Raw genomic sequence first — 20,527 nt, 5'->3', positions numbered from 1 at the left:
AGCAGTCTTTATACAGCAAATAGTTTTTTTTTTATATGTTTCCTAAAAACATTTTATTCAAATTAACTGCCATTTTAAACTTATTTTGCTTATTTTATTTTGATGAAATTTACATTGCAATTCCAAGAGAAAAAATCAAGCTAACTATGCAGACAATAAATTAAGACAATAACAAAACTATATATATATATATATATATAAAAAAATCGACCTCAATACGTAGTATTTCAAACTCTAGAAACTATGGGAAAACTCGTAAAAGGTAGGATAGTCTAATAAAGAGGATAAGAATATTTCACTTATAAATAATAAATGAAAAGTGTTACTTGTTTTACTTCAACATGGTCGATATAACAGGCGTGTATTTTATTGAAAGTGTGTATTTGTGTGGTTGTTTCCTAAAGGGTTAATGAACCCAGAGCAGGTCCGTGATGATGATGGTGTGATGATGAGGTCATGAGTACGGGAGCCGGTAGAGGGACGGGATCTTCTCTTCGCTCTCAGTAGGAAACATGGCGGCCGTCAGCAAGTACTTGACAGCGAAGAACTCCGCTGTGGCTGGCGGTATCCTGCTCGTTTTATACTTCCTGAAGCAGAGACGAAAATCCGCTCGACTGAACAGGTATGTGAAAACACACATGAAGTACCTAATGCATAAAATAAGATAACAAATAGAGTTCAGTGTCAGAGTGACCCCGGTTCAACTACATACGATACAGCAAATGAGTCCGGGCCAACATTATGGCCATGTGTCAAAGCCTAATGAGCTGTCTAGTCTTGGTAGGCGCCTTAATAGTTTTTGAGACACATCCTATATCTTGACCTTATAGTGAAATACAATCTATAAAGTTTATTGAACAGGAGTTTGCTTGTTGCAGTCTCACTGTCCAACAATGGACTCTTTCATAAAGGACAGTGTTGGTTGGGCAAATGTGGACACAGTTTGCAATCAAAAATTCTATACTCAAGAATTATTCATACAGTACTTGAATTCTCTTGATTTAGGATTCAGCATCAAGCATACTTATGCCAGAAAAACAATATTTATTTAATATTTATTGTTTTTCTGTTGCAATATTTATGAAATGCTTCGTATTGAATGTTATTGGACATACTGTAATTATTATTAATATATATTTATTTCATCATCCTTAACAGGAAGAAGGGTTCTTCAAATGATCTGAGCAGTGAGGTAAGAGAAATGTATTGATCGGTCTCTGCCGTGACCTGATAAAACTGTATACACTGAATGCAGTGGATGTTGCTTTAATGTAAGACTATTTAGTTAGTGTGGCTGTGTGACACTATATTCCATGAGTTTCCTCTGACTTTCAACACTTCTTGTGTTTTAAATCCAGCTGAAAGATGGCAAGAAAGACAGAGCTGCTGTGGACAAGCTCTTTTTCATCCGGATCTCACGGATCATCAGGATTATGGTGCCAAGATTCTTCTGCAAAGAGGTGAGAATTGGCTTCATGTGAGTTCTTGGTGGAACAATTGAAGGTTTGCATTTAAAAAAAAAAAGAAAAAAATAGCCAATCATCTTAAATTTATGTCATAGCCAAGAACATGTTCTTTTTGGTGTTGATAGTCAGAGTGCATTGTTTTGTGCATATTTTTTTCCGAACTGAAACGATACACATTTTATATACTACCATTCAAAAATATATTTTTTTTAAATAAATTATTATTTTTATTTAATTTACCAATGCATTAAATTGATCAAGAGTGACAGTAAGACTTTTACATTGTTATAAAAAATGCACTTCAAATAAATGCTATTCTTTTTAACTTTCTGTTCATCAAAGAAAAAAAAATGCATTGCCGTTTCCACGAAAATATCAATCAGCACAACTATTTTCGACATTGATAAAAATATAGAAATATTTGTTTAGCAGCAAATCAGCATATTAGAATGATATCCGAAGGATCATGTGACAGTGAAGACTGGCGTAATGATGCTGAAAATTCAGCTTTGCCATCAGAGAAATACATTTAATGAAATTATTAAATGAAATGAAATTAAACTAAAGCATATTCAAAATGAAAACAGCTATTTTAAATAATAATAATATTTCAGAATATTAATGTTCAATGTATTTTTGATCAAATAATTGCAGCCTTGGCGAGCATAAGAAACCTCTTCCTAAAACATAAAAACTTACAGACTCCGAACTTTTGAAAGATATTGTGCATGTATGTCTGCCAAATAAAAGTGAAGCATTTCAGCTCATTATTTTTTTTTTCACATTATTTATTTATTCTATTCTTTTTTTTTTTTTTTTTTTTTTTTTTGTATGTCACAGACATGGTACCTGCTCTTGATCGCAGTTATGCTTGTGACTCGGACCTATTGTGACGTCTGGATGATTCAGAACGGCACTTTGATTGAAAGGTACCGTATGGATTTAGACTTCAGATTTGTTAGTGCTGTGAAATTTAATACTACAACACTTTGTAAAATGCCAAGCACCCAGTCAAATATTGATTTAATGTGATTTGATTATATTTTTGAAATCTTTGACAGTGGAATCATTAGCAGAGATCTCAAACTATTCAAGAGGCACTTTTATTCCTACCTGACTGTCATTCCTGGGGTAATTTACTGTATCTTCATGTGCTGTGAAAACTAATGTATTGTTACTGATGTGTCATGTGATTTACATCACTGAACCAGTCATTGTGTTTCCTCACATGCTCACCTCTCAGATCTCCTCTGGTCTGCAGTTTAAATGCACATTTGTGTTTTGTTAATGTAACGATGAATGTGCGCTTCCTCAAAAGTTATTTGCATTCATTTTTCCGTGCACATGAAGGACAGGGCAGCGGGATGTGTGTTTATTCCCTTCTGTATTAACTCTGACCATGTTTGCATGTGTTTGTGTGCATGTTGTGGTTTGCAGTGCGATCATTGGTCGATCCACTAAAGGTTTCAAGAAGTACTTATTCAACTTTATCACGGCCATGCCAGTTGTAAGTTTCTGCTTTTTATCAAAGTTGGTAGTAATTGTTAATAGTCAGAGGAGTTCTGAGAATATTAACTTCCAAATAACCATCTAATATGTGCCTCCTGTTAACACATAAACATTTCTGAGGCTAGAATGCATTTGTTTAATATCAGTAAGAGATCAGCATGGAAGCATTGTTTGAAATTGTTACTATGAAAAGATTTGTCCAGATTTGTAAATAAAATCTCAATCTTTCAGATCGCTCTGGTGAACAACTTCCTGAAGTTGGGCCTGAATGAACTGAAGCTGTGCTTTCGCGTGAGACTTACCAAACATCTCTACGATGAGTACCTGAAGTAAGGCCCATCACTGCCATGACATTATTCCAACTGAAATATTCTTCACAAGTTCTCAGTAAAATGCTGTTTTTGCAAAACAAGCATTACTATTATATTTGCTCATATAGGCGTTCGTTATAATGTACTAAAATACAAATTATTAAAATGGATGCATTGACATGAAAATACCGATAAATGTTTTTTTGCTAATATTAAAACTTGAAATAATTTTGTGTAAAAAAAAAAAAAAAAATAAGATATAAATATATATATATATATATATATATATATATATATTGTTTTTAATTTATTATTTTAAATTTAGGGATTGTGTGTAAAACGTTCATTTTTACGTCTTAAATAATAACAACTGAGCAATTTACAATTCTTTAATGAAAATATATATATAAAAGATATGTATTTTTATTTAAAAATTTTTTGTATTAAATGTAATTTAAAAAAAAAAAAAACAGATTTCAAAACATATATATATATCGGCCAATAACCGATATTGTATGAATATAAGAACTACAGATTTTTCAGGAGAGGTGACTATTAACGCTCTGAGTGATGAAAAAATGTGAATTTGTTTTGAAATGTGATTGTTTTTGAAGAAAATGTAAAAGTCTAGCTACTAATGTCACTATCTTTGGGTTCACAGGGGATATACGTACTACAAAATGGGAAACCTGGATAACCGCATTGCTAACGCTGATCAGCTGCTGACGCAGGATGTGGAAAAGTTCTGTAACAGTGTGGTGGAACTTTACTCCAACCTCAGCAAGGTACGAAACCAATTGATACCTTTTTTACTTTCCCAATAAAGGCAGATCTTCAAATGAAAAGCATTTACTGAGTTTTTCTTGCTTTCCCCCGCCAGCCCCTGTTGGATATCGGTTTATACATTTTCAAATTAACAACAGCGATCGGTGCTCAGGTGAGTGTGAAAAACATCATGAAAATCTGTAGATCAGTGCCATTGGACATTTTGAGAATCTGTTGGTGTCTTTGCACAGGGTCCCGCCACTATGATGGCCTACCTGCTGATCTCCGGCCTCTTCCTGACCCGTCTGCGCAGGCCGATCGGTAAGATGACAGTGACCGAACAGAAGTATGAAGGAGAATACCGATACGTCAACTCTCGTCTCATCACAAACAGGTACTTACTTGTATCTATCTAGCAGTATAGTGGTAATCTAATTTTGTTTTTCTCAAATTTTGATGCATATTACTCAAATAATGTTTTTATTTCCTTCTCAGTGAAGAGATTGCCTTCTACAATGGAAATATAAGGGAGAAACAGACAATTCATTCAACCTTCAAGAAACTGGTGAGTATGTGACCAGACAAAGAGTTTTAATTATCAAAGGGCTGCATCAGTATTTACACATGAAATACAGAAATATTACTTTGATATTGTTGCTGATAAATGGCCAATATTAAAATGTATACTATCTTACCTAAATCAAATAAAAATAAATCTAGACTAAAATGAGTAATTTTAGATTGCAAGTGTTTTTAGGCATTACAACGTACAGTATGACAAATTCATATTTTGATGACATTTAACAGTGTTATTAAATGATTTGTTTTTATTAATTTTGTGGTAAGGATATTCTAAAAGTAGATGTAGTTAAAGGTAATAAAAATACATGCGCATACACAATTAAATATCCAACATTCTAATATGGGCCAATAATCTATTATATATATTTAATATAGGTTTGCTTATCTTGATATCTGAGTTTATTAGCTGATCTGAGTTTGTTTGCAGGTCGATCATCTGCACAATTTCATCTTCTTCCGTTTCTCCATGGGAATGGTGGATAGCATTATTGCCAAGTGTAAGAGGATGTTTCATTATCTCCCTAAATAAAATATGCATGATCATGGGCAGTAAAAGATTAATAATTTGTTCTCTCTCGCTCCAGATTTCGCTACCGTTGTTGGGTATTTAGTCGTCAGTCGTCCTTTCCTTGATTTGTCTCACCCTCGACACCTGAACAGCTCACACTCTGAACTGCTGGAGGTAAAACTTCACTACTGATGTTGTGATTATTCTTAGTTAGTGGCCCTAATTGCTTTCACAATGCATTTAAATGTGGTAATGTCACATTACTGAGCAAAACTGAATGTTCATGTGGAATAATGAGAGACGGGGCAGGATTATTCATCTTGACATGTTCTCCTGTAGGACTACTACCAGAGCGGCCGTATGCTGCTGCGTATGTCACAGGCGTTGGGCAGAATCGTTCTTGCCGGCAGAGAAATGACGCGTCTGTCAGGGTAAAAGTTCATATATCCTCATCACATTGCACCAGCATGTGCAATTAAGTTATGTGGTTGCTTGCCATTTCATTAAAAACTTGGTACATTTGATGCTATAAAATGAGTTTGTTTTTCCCTTCAGCTTCACCACACGCATCACTGAGCTCATGAAGGTCCTGAACGAGCTGAATTCTGGGAAATACGAACGCACCATGGTGTCTCTGTCAGAGAAAGGTGAGCTTCAGAGACTCTTAAAGGGATACTCCACCGCAAAATGAAAATTTTGTCATTAATCACTTACCCCCATTTCGTTCCAAACCTGTAAATGCTTTGTTCGTCTTCGGAACACAATTTAAGATATTTTCGATGAAAACCGGGAGGCTTGTGACTGTCCCATAGACTGCCAAGTAAATAACAGTGTCAAGGTCCAGGAAAGTATGAAAAGCATCGTCAGAATAGTCCATCTGCCATCAGTGATTCAACCGTAATGTTATGAAGCGACGAGAATACTTTTTTTTATATGAAGAAAACAAAAATAACTTTATTCAACAATTCCTCTCCTCTGTGTCTCTCCAAATCAGCGTAGTGCCATTTTGGCAATTCTGAGCAGTACGCAGGCAGCTTACGCTCTTCTGTATCAGCCGCGCTGCACCGATGCGCTGTTTGCTTACAAACCAAAGTGTAAATACATGTAAAAAACATATCCTTGTGGTGCGGCTGACACAGAAGAGCGTAAGCCACCTGTGTACTGCTCAGATTTGTCAAAATGGTGCTACACTTATTTGGAGAACGAAGCTTTTATGGGTTTGGAATGACATGGAGGTAAGTGATAGATGACAAAATTTTCATTTTGCGATGGAGTATCCCTTTAAGGTCCGAAACAAACTTCAAAGAGCTATGTAGTTTAATTATTATTTTTTTTTTTTATAAACAGATGCTACAGAAAAGCTCACTCTGATACCTGGAAGTGGAAGAATCATCAATGTGGACAATATCATCAAGTAAGAGCAGCTTCCTTCAGTCCTTAATCTCAGATTGAGTGCTTCACTGTTAGGAGAACCAACGATGCTAATGTCATTTCTCATCAGGTTTGATCACACGCCCCTGGCTACACCTAACGGAGACATTCTGATTAGAGATCTGTCGTTTGAGGTGTGTTTTACATTATTTCTACAACTCGATTGTCAGTACAGTGGCGAGAAATGAAATAGAAATTCTTAATATCTCACAATTTTGACCCTTTTATCTTTTCACCTTTTATATCTTAAGTTTTTCAGAATAGTTACTTTATTTCTTGCAGTTGCAACATTGTTTCTCATATTTTTACATCTTTTATTCCTACCTATCTTTACATCATGCAATTGATGCAATTTACATCCAAATTGCGACGTAACACAATTATGATTTTGTTTACTCTATTGCAACTTAGTTTCTTGTAGTGTGATTTCATATCTCATATTTGCATCTTTTTGTTTTTGACTTTGTTTCTCATAATTGTGAGTGTTTCTCATACTGTAATTTCGACTTTGTTTCTTTGGGACTTTGTTTTTCATTACTAGAACTTTTTCTCACATTTGCAACTTTTTCTTGTAATTGTGACTTTCTCAACATTTCATATCCCACGGTTTCAACTTTTTCAAAATTGCAGCTTTATATCGCAATTGTGACTTTGTTTTTCATTATTGCATCTTTGATTCTTGTTAATGAGATATATAAACCACACTACAAGTTTTTCTTTTAATTGTGGCTTTGTTTCTCATAATTGCATCTCTATATCTCATAATTGCATCTTTTATTTCTCGCAATTACAACTTTTTCTCACAATTGAGGACTTGCTTCTGTCATTTGCTACTTTTTTTACAATTGCAATTTGCTCATAATTGCGACTTTGAATCTCGTAATTGTGATTGCGTATTATTTAACTTTTTTTTTACAGTAACCTTGTTTACTTTTTAGTCAGGGGTGGAATGTTTGTACAGTACAGTTAATAGTTAATGTGTGTGCTCTTCAAAGGTGAAATCCGGAGCCAACGTTTTGGTGTGTGGTCCCAATGGGTGTGGAAAGAGTTCCCTTTTCCGGGTTCTTGGAGAGGTGAGCATGTCTGCGATTCTTAGACTGGAATTCTTGGTTCTGTGTAAAAAGTCTTCCATTTTATCTGCTAAATGTCGGGTTTCCGGGCTCTCTTTAGTTATGGCCGCTGTTTGGTGGGAGTTTGACGAAACCAGAGAGGGGGAAGCTCTTCTACGTCCCTCAGGTGAAACTTTAAACAGATTTTTATAGCACAAAACCCACTTTACCCATGGCAGAACATCTTCTGAATGGTCCACAGCAGCTGAATAACTTGCCTTTTTGTCTGTTTCCAGAGGCCTTACATGACCCTCGGCACACTGAGGGATCAGGTGATCTACCCAGACACCCATGAGGACCAAAAAAAGAAAGGCATCTCTGACCAGGTACTATAAACTAGTTTTTAAAAAGTCTGTAACATGCAGATCACCTATATTTATTTTATAATAAACCATTTTCATTCCATCAACCTGTTTTGTGTGGCAGGTGCTGAAGGAATACCTGGATAATGTCCAGTTAGGTCACATTTTGGAGAGAGAGGGGTCGTGGGACATGGTTCAGGACTGGATGGATGTGCTCAGTGGAGGAGAGAAGCAGAGAATGGCGGTAAACAAACATTTTTAACAACCACAAAGAAAGTCCCGTACAGTAATGCAAAGTCACTTACAGTAACTGCAGGGACAGTTTACTGAACAGAAGTCAAAGGCACTGATAAGGGCTATATTGTTGTCTTGTTAACATCCTGTTTTTGAACCACTTCACCACTATTTGTGTTAAAGCCCAGATCTTTGACAGTACCATTACACTACTGCACTTAGACTGAGTCACATCAAAAGTTGGAGTCATCTAAATTAACATAGTTATAAAAAGATTTCCCAACCATGGACTTAGAAAATGTCTGTTTAATTTGTACTTTGGTCAGAGTTTTTCTAACATGTAAAAAGTGTACTTTGGACCTACAATAATACTGGAAATGTTGAAATGATGTTAACTCATCCTAACCTGATTAAAAAACAAAACAAATAGGTACTGTTTTATAAAAACTATTTTTTTTTTTTTTTTTTGTACTTACTAGTCCCAGTGAGTGGCACGGCCTTTTATCAGTCGCTTGGTGTTCAATACATAGACCCGCCCACACTGAAATCTGATTGGTCCAAAATATTGGTCCTTATGTACACTACCATTCAAAAGTTTGGGGTCAATAAGATTTTTTTTTTTTTTTTAATGTTTAGTCTCTTCTGCTCACCAAGGCTGAATTTATTTGATCAAAATTATGTGTAACGATAATATTGGGAAATATTTTATTACTATTTAAAATAACTACTTTTCTATTTTAATATATTTTAAAATGTAGAAATTGTATTCTACATGGCATGGCAAAGCTGCAAAAATTAAAAAATTATACTGTCACTTCTAATAAAATGTTATGCATTTGTGCTAAACAAAAGTATTAATTTCTTTCAAAATAATGAATCTTACTGCCCCCAGACATTTGAACTTCTGATATTATAGGACAGGTCTTTGAAGTTCCAAATGAATTGCAACTCAACTGCAGCAATTTAGAGTCAGTATTATGTAAATTACAGTAGTCTGTTAAGTAATGAGAATTCCTAGATGTTAATAGGTTTATAAAATGATGGTTTTCCCATAGATGGCCAGACTTTTCTACCATAAACCCCAGTTTGCCATCCTGGATGAGTGCACCAGTGCTGTGAGCGTAGACGTGGAGGATTACATCTATAACCACTGCAGAAAGGTGCCTGATCCTCACAACACACAGATTTTTTAATTGTATTACTGTACATTCTGCTCAAATGTCTCTGAATATGTGGTTTCTTGTTCTTGTTCGGCAGGTTGGCATCACTCTGTTCACAGTCTCTCACAGAAAGTCCCTGTGGAAGCATCACAAGGTGAGATCAGCGCTGCTTCCCCATCATTAATATTTACAGACATTAACCGTATGCTTGAGCACAAAATGTCCTTTCTTTTTTTCAGTACTACCTCCATATGGATGGAAGAGGAAACTACGAATTTAAACCCATCACCCCTGAAACTGTGGAGTTCGGCTCTTAGAGGAAAAACAACTGCACTGTACTATCAGAAGCCCTAGTGAGGGCCCCTAACTGTTCACTTCTTAAAGTGATAGTTCACTTGGAAATGAAAGTTCTGTCATCATTTACTCTTTCTTCCGAAGAAAGCAAAATAAAGTAACATTTGATAGTATTTTTCCACACTGTGGAAATCAATGAAGACCATCAACTTGGTTCCAAACATTTTTCAAAATATCTTCTCAAATATTCAACAGAAGACAGAAACTCGTACAAGTTTGGAACAACTTGAGCGTGAGAAAGTAATGACGGAAGTTTCATTTTTGAGTGCACTGTCCCTTTAAGTAGTCGCCTAATCTAGGAGTTTGTTTTTAATCATCTATAACCTTTTTGGGATGAAATTGTGTTTAGAGATTTATTAACACTACTTTTGTCCTGAGTGATTGTATATAATTTTGTAATTTAAGCAGTCCAATTTATAAGACATAATTATGTGTGGCAGCGTGTACCAAGGAAATGCATATTGTGCACTAATTTGTTAATAAATGAAATTGGTCTGTATAGGAACACACAAATCGATGGCACTGGACTGAACTGAGCGTTTAATATGCTAGACACACAATAATGATCTAATATTGCCTTTTTCTCATCAGCTACTAAGTGGCCTTTCGTGCTCACTGCAGCGTGGTTTGGTGGTCTGGATGTGTGCGAGTTGTAATTTGGACAACCAGGAAGCCTTGTATAACTGTTCGGTGTCTGTAATCGATGAGAAGTTGCCTATGCACTTGTTTACTCCAGCACTGTTGGCATTTCTTGATGTGGAAGGAATCTGGAACGGTTGTTATGTAAGAACTGTAAGAAATATTGTCGTAGCACTTCACACATTAAGCAAATGAACCACTTTGCTGTATGTTTTCATTAAAAAAAGGAGATATTGATACTACAAAGTCTGTTAGTGGTCTTTTTTATCTTGAAGAAATGGTTATAGATTGTGTTGATGATTTTGTGTGTGTGTGAGTTCAGTTGGACTAGTTTATCGCACGTTATGAAACTGGCTTTGGGAAATCTTAAAAAAAAAAAAAAAAAAAAGGATGAATGTTGATCTTTAAAACACATCAGATGTAAGTGAAAGGTCATTTAGATTAGACACTCATTTGACCTTTCACCCTCAACTTGACAATGTTTTTGTAATGTGCCTCTAGTCACCTGTTCCTGGCCAAAGGTGATAAAACACAAACTCGGATGTACTTTTGGTCAAAAGTGATTGAGAAAATCCATTTGATATTTTGGATTTGCCTGATTTCACTGTACCGTGTTTCAAACTACAATCAATCTCATTTTATTGGTTTAAAAGTCTTTGTCTTTAACAAATACTAAGTACTATGACGTTACCATGAAAACATCACTGCACATGAAGACTACCAGTCAAAAGTTTGGATTTTTTTTACGCACCAAGTCTGCATTTATTTGATAAAAAATGCAGTAAAAACAGTAACATTGTGAAATCTTACAATGATTGTTTTCTATTTAAATATATTTTAATGTTTTATGGCAAAGCTGAACACAATCATTACTCCAGTCTTCAGTGTCACATGATCCTTCAGAAATCATTCTTTTGACCGGTAGTGTACTGTATATAGTAATCATTTAGTACTGTGGTATATATCAAAGTAGCATGGTATTACCATCTGATACTATAACTGCACACTGGTACCACATAGAAGACTGCATTTGATTTGTAGTGAAGACCGTTCATGACTTGCTATCCAGTGTAAGTTAATGATTTATGAGATCTGCTGGAGAGCTTCCACTGTAAACTCTAACTAGAGCCATATAAATGACATATCTGCTTGATAAGGGTTGGCATATTACCAATAGATCACTATACAGAATTTTAAATAAATATGTTACTACAGATCAACTGTGGCTGTCATAGTAACACACAGAAAAATGTGTGTAAAATATTGAATATTATTTATTTTTTATTTTAAATTCTAATTAAAATAATATAGAAAATAAGATAACTTCAAATGATTAATGACTATTATTATTATTAATTATTCTTGTTTTATTTGTAATTGATAATAAGATTAGTATTCAAAATAATTATAAAATATAATTAAACTTCAAAATATTAAACTTTTTATTTATTATTATAATTAAGCAGTTTTGTTATAACTATAAGCTCATTAGATAGATCAAACGAACATTATATTGCAATTATTATAAGTTATAATATAATTAAACAAAATACTATACAATTATTATTTTTTTACCATTTAAATAATAATCTATATTGTTTTATATAATTTAATAATTATTACAATTATAATTATTGTTAATTATATTTTACGAACGCTTTTGATAGCTGATCATGTTATTAAAAACAAATAATTATGTTGCAATTAAAAATTATTATAAAATTATTCTAATTAACATGAACAACTAATATTGTAGTATAGTGGTGGTGGTGGTGTTGTATTTATAATCTTTTTTATTTTTTTTCTTATAGCCGATAATAACATTCATTTGTTTACTTTGTAAACCAGTGATCGTTGGCCATCATTGCTTCATTCTTTCACTCTAGGCTCAATACAGGAAGCTTGTCATAAACCACATGTAGTTTCCCTTTAGGTGCATAGAATTGAGTGTTAAGCTGTTTGTGGCTTGTCAGTGTCTTTGTGACTCTCAAGCTTCACTTTTACACTTTGACCGTTTGCAGGATCAGATCAGCAGTCTGAAGGCATGATATGGCGTCGCTGGCCTTCCTTCTTTTCTCCTGCCTTCAGACGTTCATCACAACATGTCAGGCGAATGAACAAGGTAGAATACAGTATTTCTGATGTATGTTCTTAATGATCTGTTTAACTGTGAAATTTAAAATACCAGGAAATGTAAACAGCCACATGATTACTAGTGCTGACAAACCGATTCAGTAAGAATTTTGCATGTGATCAAGTGTGAAATGAGTTCACTTTGAGTCTGTTGAATGTACATTGGATATAAAATCTATATCTGCATGTTTTGTTTCTCTTCAGCTTCTCTGAAGTTTGTTGGGATTGGAGACTGGGGTGGACTTCCTATATACCCCTACTACACACCGCATGAGTTCGACACGGCCAATGAACTGGGCAGAATCGCTAAGAGCTCAGGACTGGACTTTGTCCTCAGTCTTGGAGATCATTTCTACTTCAGAGGGGTCAGGGATGTAGATGACCCCCGGTTTAAGGTGACCACCAGGTTAAGTCACTTAAGAACTGATTCATTTCCTCCTAAATTTCTTTCTTAAGTGCTTGTGAAATTTGCTCAAAACTTTTTGAGGGATCTGTTATGCAAGGTTAACATGTACAGCTTCAAAGTTTGATGTTGTAACCAGGATCAGACAGGTTAGAGAGCAGACAGGGAACGTGTGCACAGGGTACTTCAGCTCAGTGAACTGTCTTTACACTCTCTGATGATCTGATATATAGTCAGTGTCACAGATGAATTGGTCCCTCTAGTGGCAGAAGAACAGAACGCAGTAAAGTTTTTGACTTATTCACAAGTAAAACTAGATTACTCCTAATCAGTCATCACTATTTTTAAATAAATATATATATATATATATATATAACCTCATAATTTCCAATAAAATGTTATAACTCAGTCATTTAGAGGAGCAATATAGTTCTCATTTATATATATATATATATATATATAGATATATCTAAATTCTTATGTAAAATAAAAATAAATCATATATATATATATATATATATATATATATATCTATAATATATATATATAATATATATATATATATTATATATACATACATATAGATATATATATATATATATATAAAATATATATAATATTTATATATATATATATATATATATATATATAAAATATATATAAAAAATAAAATAAAATGAATAAAAAGTACCAAGGTACAGTGTTTTATTTTACGGTATATTTAAATGGTTTACCTGTTCCATTTGTAGTAAACACAAGTAAAACCAAGAATGGCTCCTCATCACCATATTTAGATCAGTGTAGTTATGATGATTGTTATTAAAAGTCTAAACACATTAAATTAAATTAAATACCTTTATCAATATATAGTCAAGTTCTAATTATATAACACTCATTAATTCATATTTAACATATTATTAATACTATAATAGTAATAATTGACTTATGTAAATATATATGTGTAATAATGAATATTTTAAAATGATGTTTTGAAGTTTTAATGACGGTCTATTCTTCAGTCTACCTTTGAGAGTGTGTTCTCTCACCCCGCGCTGATGGCCGTGCCGTGGTACCTGGTAGCAGGAAATCACGATCACCGTGGAAACATATCAGCCCAGATCGCATACTCAAATAGATCGGAAAGATGGTGAGTGAGGTCAAAGGTCAAGCTCTGTGTATTAAAGAATGTAAACATGGCCATTCATGAATGACCACAGTGCGCTGCTGTTAATGTTTGGCAGGATCTACCCAGACCTCTACTATGAGCTGAACTTCAAGGTTCCTCACAGCAACACTTCCATCACGGTTCTGATGATTGACACAGTGGTTTTGTGTGGGAACACCTATGACAGGCTTGAACCTGTAGGTCCGGAGGACTACGCTGCCGCTAAGCAACATCTGAAATGGATTGAGGAGAAGCTTCAAAACACCAAGTGAGTCATAAGTACAATAGCTACCTAAGACCCAAATGCAAACAGTCTACTCAATATCTAACAGAAGAACAAACAACATTGAAATCCAATGTGGATAATCGCAAGAAGTGTTTTGCTTTCACTGGGCAAACATTATTCCTGTAACAGGAATTTTAGGGCATGTTTTTAAAGGCCCTGACCTGCCACACTCCTTCCACTCCTCCATTACCACATTCTTTCACTTATTCTCTCTCACCTCTTCACCGCCTCAGATCCACAATCACATCCTCCTAAATCCCAGAAGTGACCTGGAAAACACTCTTGGCATTCCATACTAAAAATACGACCAGCTCTTAAAGGGACAGTTCACCCAAAAATGAAATCTGTCATTGTTTACTCACCCTTATGTCACTGCAATCATAAATGTGGCTTTGTTTTCTGAACAACACAAAGAAGAAATGTTTAAAATATACTGATACATGAATTTCTAAGGCCTCTAAGTTTTCAACATGATCAAAACTTTGCTGAAAAAAATTAAATAAAATTGTACTACAAGCCCTATGTCACCTGAATGATAATTTATGCTTTTTTAGCCAGTAAATGGCCTCTTAGAATAATTGTAAAAGTGTCCACTTTCAGGTTGTGTTATATTTCTTTTTGATGTGAAGTTCTATAAAATAAACGTAAGAATAACTTATATATTGCTATTAATATTTCAAGATGAACACTTACTAGGCTGAAGCAACTTACAGTAGGTTTACTTGATTCTCCAAACTTCTTTTTTTTTTTTTTTTTTTTTTTTTTAGAAAAATCATGCTAAAATGTAAGTATCAAATATGATACATCAGGCTTTCAATGAATATTTGATCCTAAAAGCATTTAAATATGCTATATAATTTAAATATAGTATGCCGGACAATGTTCAAAAAAACTTCATGCAGCAATTTAAATTGTAACTTATAATAATATAATGGCAGAATTTGCATTTTGAGTGAAAATTCTTTTTTAATTGCCCAGTTTTATGACTTAACAGCCAGATAAAAGTAAACTCAAACAGCACATGCCCTCACAAAAACTCACAGCTGTTTTCCACAACAGAAGTGAAACAAAGTTTATATTAATCAAATGCGTTTATAATAGATGCATCTTTTGATTGTTCCTCAGGTCAGATTTTGTCATTGTGGCCGGTCATTATCCAGTCTGGTCCATTGGACATCATGGTCCAACCAAGTGTTTGGTTTCAAAACTCAGACCTCTTCTGAAGAAGTACAGCGTCTCCTTATATCTGTGTGGTCATGACCACAGTCTACAGGTCGGTATCTTGAACATCACATTATCATGTATCAGAAAATCAAGCAGTACTATAACATTTCAATGAAACATTCTATTGAAGGTTCACCCAAAAAATTTTATTTGCTGAAAATGTACTCACTCTCAGGCCATCCAAGATGTAAATGAGTTTGTTAATCAGAACAGATTTGTAAAAAAAAACAAATAAATCTACCCAGAAAATATCACTAAAAAATTATTCATTTTCGTGTAACCCCATAGTATTGGGTTTGATCCGCTCAACTCCAGTCCATCCATAACGTTATGGATTATGAACTGTTATTTTGGCCAGAAGCAACGGTTTAAAGTTAAAACACATTTGGATTGTGATGTTTTCATCAGCTGTTTGGACTCTTATTCTGACGGCACCCATTCACTGCAGAGGATCCACTGGTGAGCAAAGTGATGTAATGCTAAATTTCTCAAAATCTGTTGAGATGAAGAAACAAACTCATCTTCATCATAGATGGCCTGAGGGTGAGTAGATTTTTAGCTGTTTTTTTGTGATCTATTCCTTTAAGCAAATTTATTAAAGCATTAATAGTGAATATTTTGGGTGCTAAAGCATCATCAGCATCATATAATCGAACTATAAATATTTCTATTTCATCAGTTTATCAGAGAAGACGATGGAAGCTCATACGTTGTCAGTGGAACTGGAGTCAATGCGGAAATTCACACAGACCACAAAAACACCTTCCCGCCGTCTTGGCAGCTGTTCTCCAACGCAGTCAATCAGACGACAGGAGCGTTTGTGTACTTTGAAGTCAATACAAGTGAGATGTTGATAAATTACATCCAGGAAGATGGGAAGTGTGTGTACCAGACATCCGTCCCTAAACGTAAAGTCCAACTTTGACGTAATTATAACATTTGCCCTAGTCTTCTCTAAATGAACACAACAATCACTTTGCCAAAAGTTCTTTCTAATTTCATCAACAAATTTTTATTGTATATTTGAATGTATATTTTAATTTAGTTTTAACTGTATTTTAATTTTACATTCATGTTTAGCTTGCTATGTACAAAATATTTTTTATTTATTTTTTTTTTGCTGAGATTACTTACATATATATATATATATATATATATATTATATATATATATATATATATATATATATCTATATATATATATATATATATATATATACTGTATATATATATAATTTTATCTACACAAATGCAATACATAATTGTATTTATTGATTTTATTTGCAATACATATCTATATATATAAATACAAAAACAATTTACTCTTAAAAGGAGAACATACAATTTTTTAAGGTCAGTCATATTAAATGGAATTTTACTAATTTACAATTGGGGCGGCACTGAGCTATTTCCCTAATTGTTCAACATCTCTATGAGTTTGAGTTTAAATATGAGTTGGATTTTCATAACTAAGTTTTCTTATAAGGCACAATATAAAACATTTCCTTTGAAGTTAGAAAATATAATGACAAAGGTCTGCATTCTGATTAGTCCACATGTGCATTTTTGTATATTTAATTGTTTTATTTATAAAAAAAAATCCACATCAGTACCATTCACAGGATTTGTAGTACAGTACAGTAATAAAGTTAATGTATCAAAACGGCAACAATAAACCAGATTTTGACATTATTTTATGATCGCTGGTTAGCCATGTACAGTTGCAATGTGCTAAAACTTAGCAGAACATTTTGCTGTTAAAACACAAATATACTTTAAAAACAAATACAGTTTACCACATTAATAACTAAAAAAATATATTAGTGTTCTTTCATTTCATAAAATGTGCTCTGGTTTTGATTCTCCCATGTGCATACAAAAAACCCCCATCATAAATCCTACAGTATTTCTATTTGTTACCAAGTAGATGAAATTAGGCAGTGCTTCTAAAAATGTTTATACAGTACACTTCAGTGCCAGACTAAAGAACCCACCACCTGATAGAATAAAGCTCTTGTCTTGCTAAATTATATGTCTAACATATCTACATTTTGAGGTTTCACAGAAACACAATTTTCCAATTTCCAAAATGAGTCCAATTTAGATGTACCAAACAGAGCATCCACACTCCTCACACACCATTCAGTGGTAATCTTTCTTTTCCTGTGTTTACCGCTCTCTTCCTTCGTCTGCAGCACATCACGATGACAATAATGATTGCTGTTATTGCCAAAATGGTAATAAGAATGGCTCCGGCTATGACACCCATGCCGTACTCTGCAAAAACATTACATCATCGTCATTAAGGTCACTTAACACTTGATTCAATGAGTTTGATAGACACCACAGGAATTTTGCAGTTCTATTGGTCCCTAGACACTAAGATGATTCATTTACAATCCACCCAATGGACACATTTCATCATCAATTATGAGTGCTATCAGTTGCATTAAATGTCTCTGTGAAACACACATTCATAGAGTCCATATAAATCTCTGATATGATACTATATCTGCTATCCGACACTTCATAAGGGGATGCGTTACAGCCAGAGTCCAGATGAGGGGAGAGAGTCTATTTTGGGAAAATGATTCACTCCCTAACAGACAAAATTCTCAACGTTTGCTTTTCCTGGGGTAGTTGAGCTGAAAATCCCTGACAGGCCAAGTGTTAATGTAAAAACTTCAAGCATTACCTTCAAAGATAGATGGGCTTTCTTCCGAAGAGCACTGGATGTTGCTGATCTCCCCGTGTTGTTTGTCTTGAGCACGGAAAGGTAGGAAGGCCTGAACGTAAAAACAGTAACTCTCTCCTCGGTCCAAATCCGTCAGCTCAATGATGCTGCTTTTACTGATCTTCTCTTTCTGAAGAGGCAAACACATAAAATATGTATAATCTAAATACTGTATATATACTGCCAGCCAAAAGTTTGGAATAATTGTGATTTTTTACAATATTTTAATGTCTCTTATTCTCACCGAGTCTGCATTTATTTGATCAAAATGCAGTAGAAATAGTAGTGAGAAATATAATTACAATTTAAAAGAGCTGTTTTCTATTTTAATATATTTTAAAATGTAATTTATTCCTGTGATGCAAAGCTGAATTTTCAGCAGCCGTTACTCTTCATTTGTCTTCAGTGTCTCATGATCCTTCAGAAATCATTCTAACATCCCGATTTATCATTTATTATTATTATCAATGCTGAAAATAGTTGTGCTTCCTTTTTTGAGGAAACTGTGATTTTTCTTTTTTTTCAGAACTCTATGATGAATAGAAATTAATTTAAATATAAATATTTGGGTAACATTATAAATGTCTTTACAGTCAGTTTTGATTAATTTATTGCATCCTTGCTGAATAAAAGTATCAATTTCTTTTAAAACTCTTTCTTAATGATTGTATAGACTTTTTAACATTTTATTGTGCCCTACATAATGTATCATGCTGAGTAAAATAAATAATTGTAAAATTGTCAGTTTTTAATTATAACTATAATTAACCTCTAAGTTAAAAATATATATATTTATGAAATAAAAATCTTTGAGTCTCCATCTGAAAAAAAAAAAAAAAAAACCCACAACAATTGACTTTGTTTATTACATAGTTGAAAAAAAAAAACTGTGAAGGAATTACTTTGGAATAAAAGTTTCTTTGCTGCTTATTAAATAAGATAAGAAAAAAGCGAGATTGAACCCTTTACGGACAACACTAACCTTTCCTGTGCTCTTGGCTTTCCTGTAGGTTACTTTATACTGCAGGTTGTCCATGAAAACATCCCGAATATTCAGTCTCTTTTCATCCACAAAGAGAGCCGTGGGGATGTCCTCCACATGCAGTGTCGTCTTCCTTTTGTCACTGCTTACTTCTATTCTAAACTCTGGTCTGCCAATAGCAGCTGAAAGAGAATCAAAGCAGATCTTTATAACATTTCAAAAATCTTCATGTTATAAAATAAAATAAAAAACAAAGGTGTGCAGTGGGTTGTCAAGGATACTGACTGTCATAGTAAGGGGAGAATTTCTCCGTTGTAGCATGAGGGAACTCAACCAGATCAGAGGAGACGCCCCGCATGGGTTCAGACAGGATGTCAGCGGTGTAATAGGCATTCAGCTTTTTTAACCCTGCAGTCAGGTCGCATTCCATTGCCATCGTCCTTATACAGTGCGGCGTCCGTTCTCTGTCCTGGCCGACTCTACAGTCATTTACACAGACATTCAGATTGTAAAGAAAACATTTGGAAATAATAAATTATATTACAAGAGAAAAAGTGACAGGTTGGTGCCTGCTGTAACAAGTCCTGGGTGTGGAAATATGCAAGAGTTGCCAAATCTGCCTCATGTGAGAGTTTAATACAGAATGTTTTGTTTATTAAGGTTTTTTATGTTTAAATATTAATAATAAAGTTTCTAAACCAACGAAAAGTAAAATCTGTTTAAGTTTAACTGACTTTAAAAAAGTGGTTCCAAAGTTATAACCTGCAGAGATCAATTCAATGCACTTTTAATTCAATTAATGATAGAAATGAAAAGAAAACTGAGTAGAAATGAATAGAAAAGTTTAAAACAAAAGAAACAAAATACATAATATATAATATACACTTTTATTGCCCTTATACTTCACACTTTTATCTGTTTATGGCCATGTTCAGATTGCAGAGTGAGAAACCTTTTGATATAATCAATGAATTATGACTTGATTGGTCAGAATCAATATGATCTAGTACTGTATTAGTAAGTAATATTAGATAACGGCCATACAACAAGGCAACAGCACTTTTTATTGAGTCTTTCACTATTGTATGAAAGTAAAACATATTCTATGCAACATATGAAGCTCATCTGTACATACTGTACATTTTACTTTTATATTAAATCTGCAAGGGGAAACTGTAACAGATTTCACTATTGTTCACTATTATTGAAACAATACCTTTTGACCTGTTGT

General features: G+C 33.8%; 3 protein-coding genes across 4 annotated transcripts in view; 2 read left to right on the top strand and 1 right to left on the bottom strand.

Moving 5' to 3' along the window:
• The first annotated feature begins 442 nt into the window (after positions 1–442).
• LOC109060128 (ATP-binding cassette sub-family D member 3-like) lies at positions 443–10,612 on the top strand. Of its 2 annotated transcripts, none has more exons than XM_042714572.1 (23): positions 443–622; positions 1,159–1,192; positions 1,359–1,460; positions 2,307–2,395; positions 2,528–2,597; positions 3,207–3,304; positions 3,948–4,071; positions 4,167–4,223; positions 4,303–4,445; positions 4,547–4,616; positions 5,061–5,130; positions 5,218–5,315; positions 5,481–5,572; positions 5,697–5,788; positions 6,489–6,555; positions 6,643–6,706; positions 7,568–7,645; positions 7,743–7,808; positions 7,918–8,007; positions 8,108–8,227; positions 9,273–9,377; positions 9,475–9,531; positions 9,617–10,612. In XM_042714572.1, the coding sequence occupies exons 1-23, from the start codon at positions 513–515 to the stop codon at positions 9,692–9,694; spliced, it is 1,974 nt and encodes a 657-aa protein (XP_042570506.1). In that variant the 5' UTR covers positions 443–512; the 3' UTR covers positions 9,695–10,612. The 2 variants fall into 2 exon arrangements, with proteins under 2 accessions (XP_042570506.1, XP_042570505.1); XM_042714571.1 differs by lacking the exon at positions 2,528–2,597 and adding an exon at positions 2,904–2,973 and having other exon boundaries at positions 445–622.
• A 1,676-nt stretch (positions 10,613–12,288) lies between these two features.
• Positions 12,289–16,686, top strand: LOC109060131 (tartrate-resistant acid phosphatase type 5-like). Its single transcript, XM_019077275.2, has 6 exons — positions 12,289–12,492; positions 12,708–12,898; positions 13,926–14,053; positions 14,148–14,339; positions 15,483–15,630; positions 16,261–16,686. The coding sequence occupies exons 1-6, from the start codon at positions 12,420–12,422 to the stop codon at positions 16,504–16,506; spliced, it is 978 nt and encodes a 325-aa protein (XP_018932820.1). The 5' UTR covers positions 12,289–12,419; the 3' UTR covers positions 16,507–16,686.
• Positions 16,687–17,139: 453 nt separating this feature from the next.
• Positions 17,140–20,527, bottom strand: part of LOC109060132 (tissue factor-like) — a 4,018-nt gene continuing 630 nt past the window's right edge. The window contains exons 3-6 of the mRNA XM_019077276.2: positions 19,582–19,775; positions 19,297–19,478; positions 18,276–18,444; positions 17,140–17,857 (exon numbers count right to left, since the gene is read on the bottom strand). Of these exons, the coding sequence (XP_018932821.2) occupies positions 17,712–17,857; positions 18,276–18,444; positions 19,297–19,478; positions 19,582–19,775 (691 nt within the window). The 3' untranslated portion in view covers positions 17,140–17,711. The remainder of the gene's footprint in view (positions 17,858–18,275; positions 18,445–19,296; positions 19,479–19,581; positions 19,776–20,527) is intronic.

The sequence above is a fragment of the Cyprinus carpio genome, chromosome A24 (assembly GCF_018340385.1).
Source record: "Cyprinus carpio isolate SPL01 chromosome A24, ASM1834038v1, whole genome shotgun sequence".
NCBI lineage: Eukaryota > Metazoa > Chordata > Actinopteri > Cypriniformes > Cyprinidae > Cyprinus > Cyprinus carpio.
The sequence above is the reverse complement of the archived record's forward strand: the minus strand, read 5'-3'. Positions and strand labels throughout refer to the sequence as shown.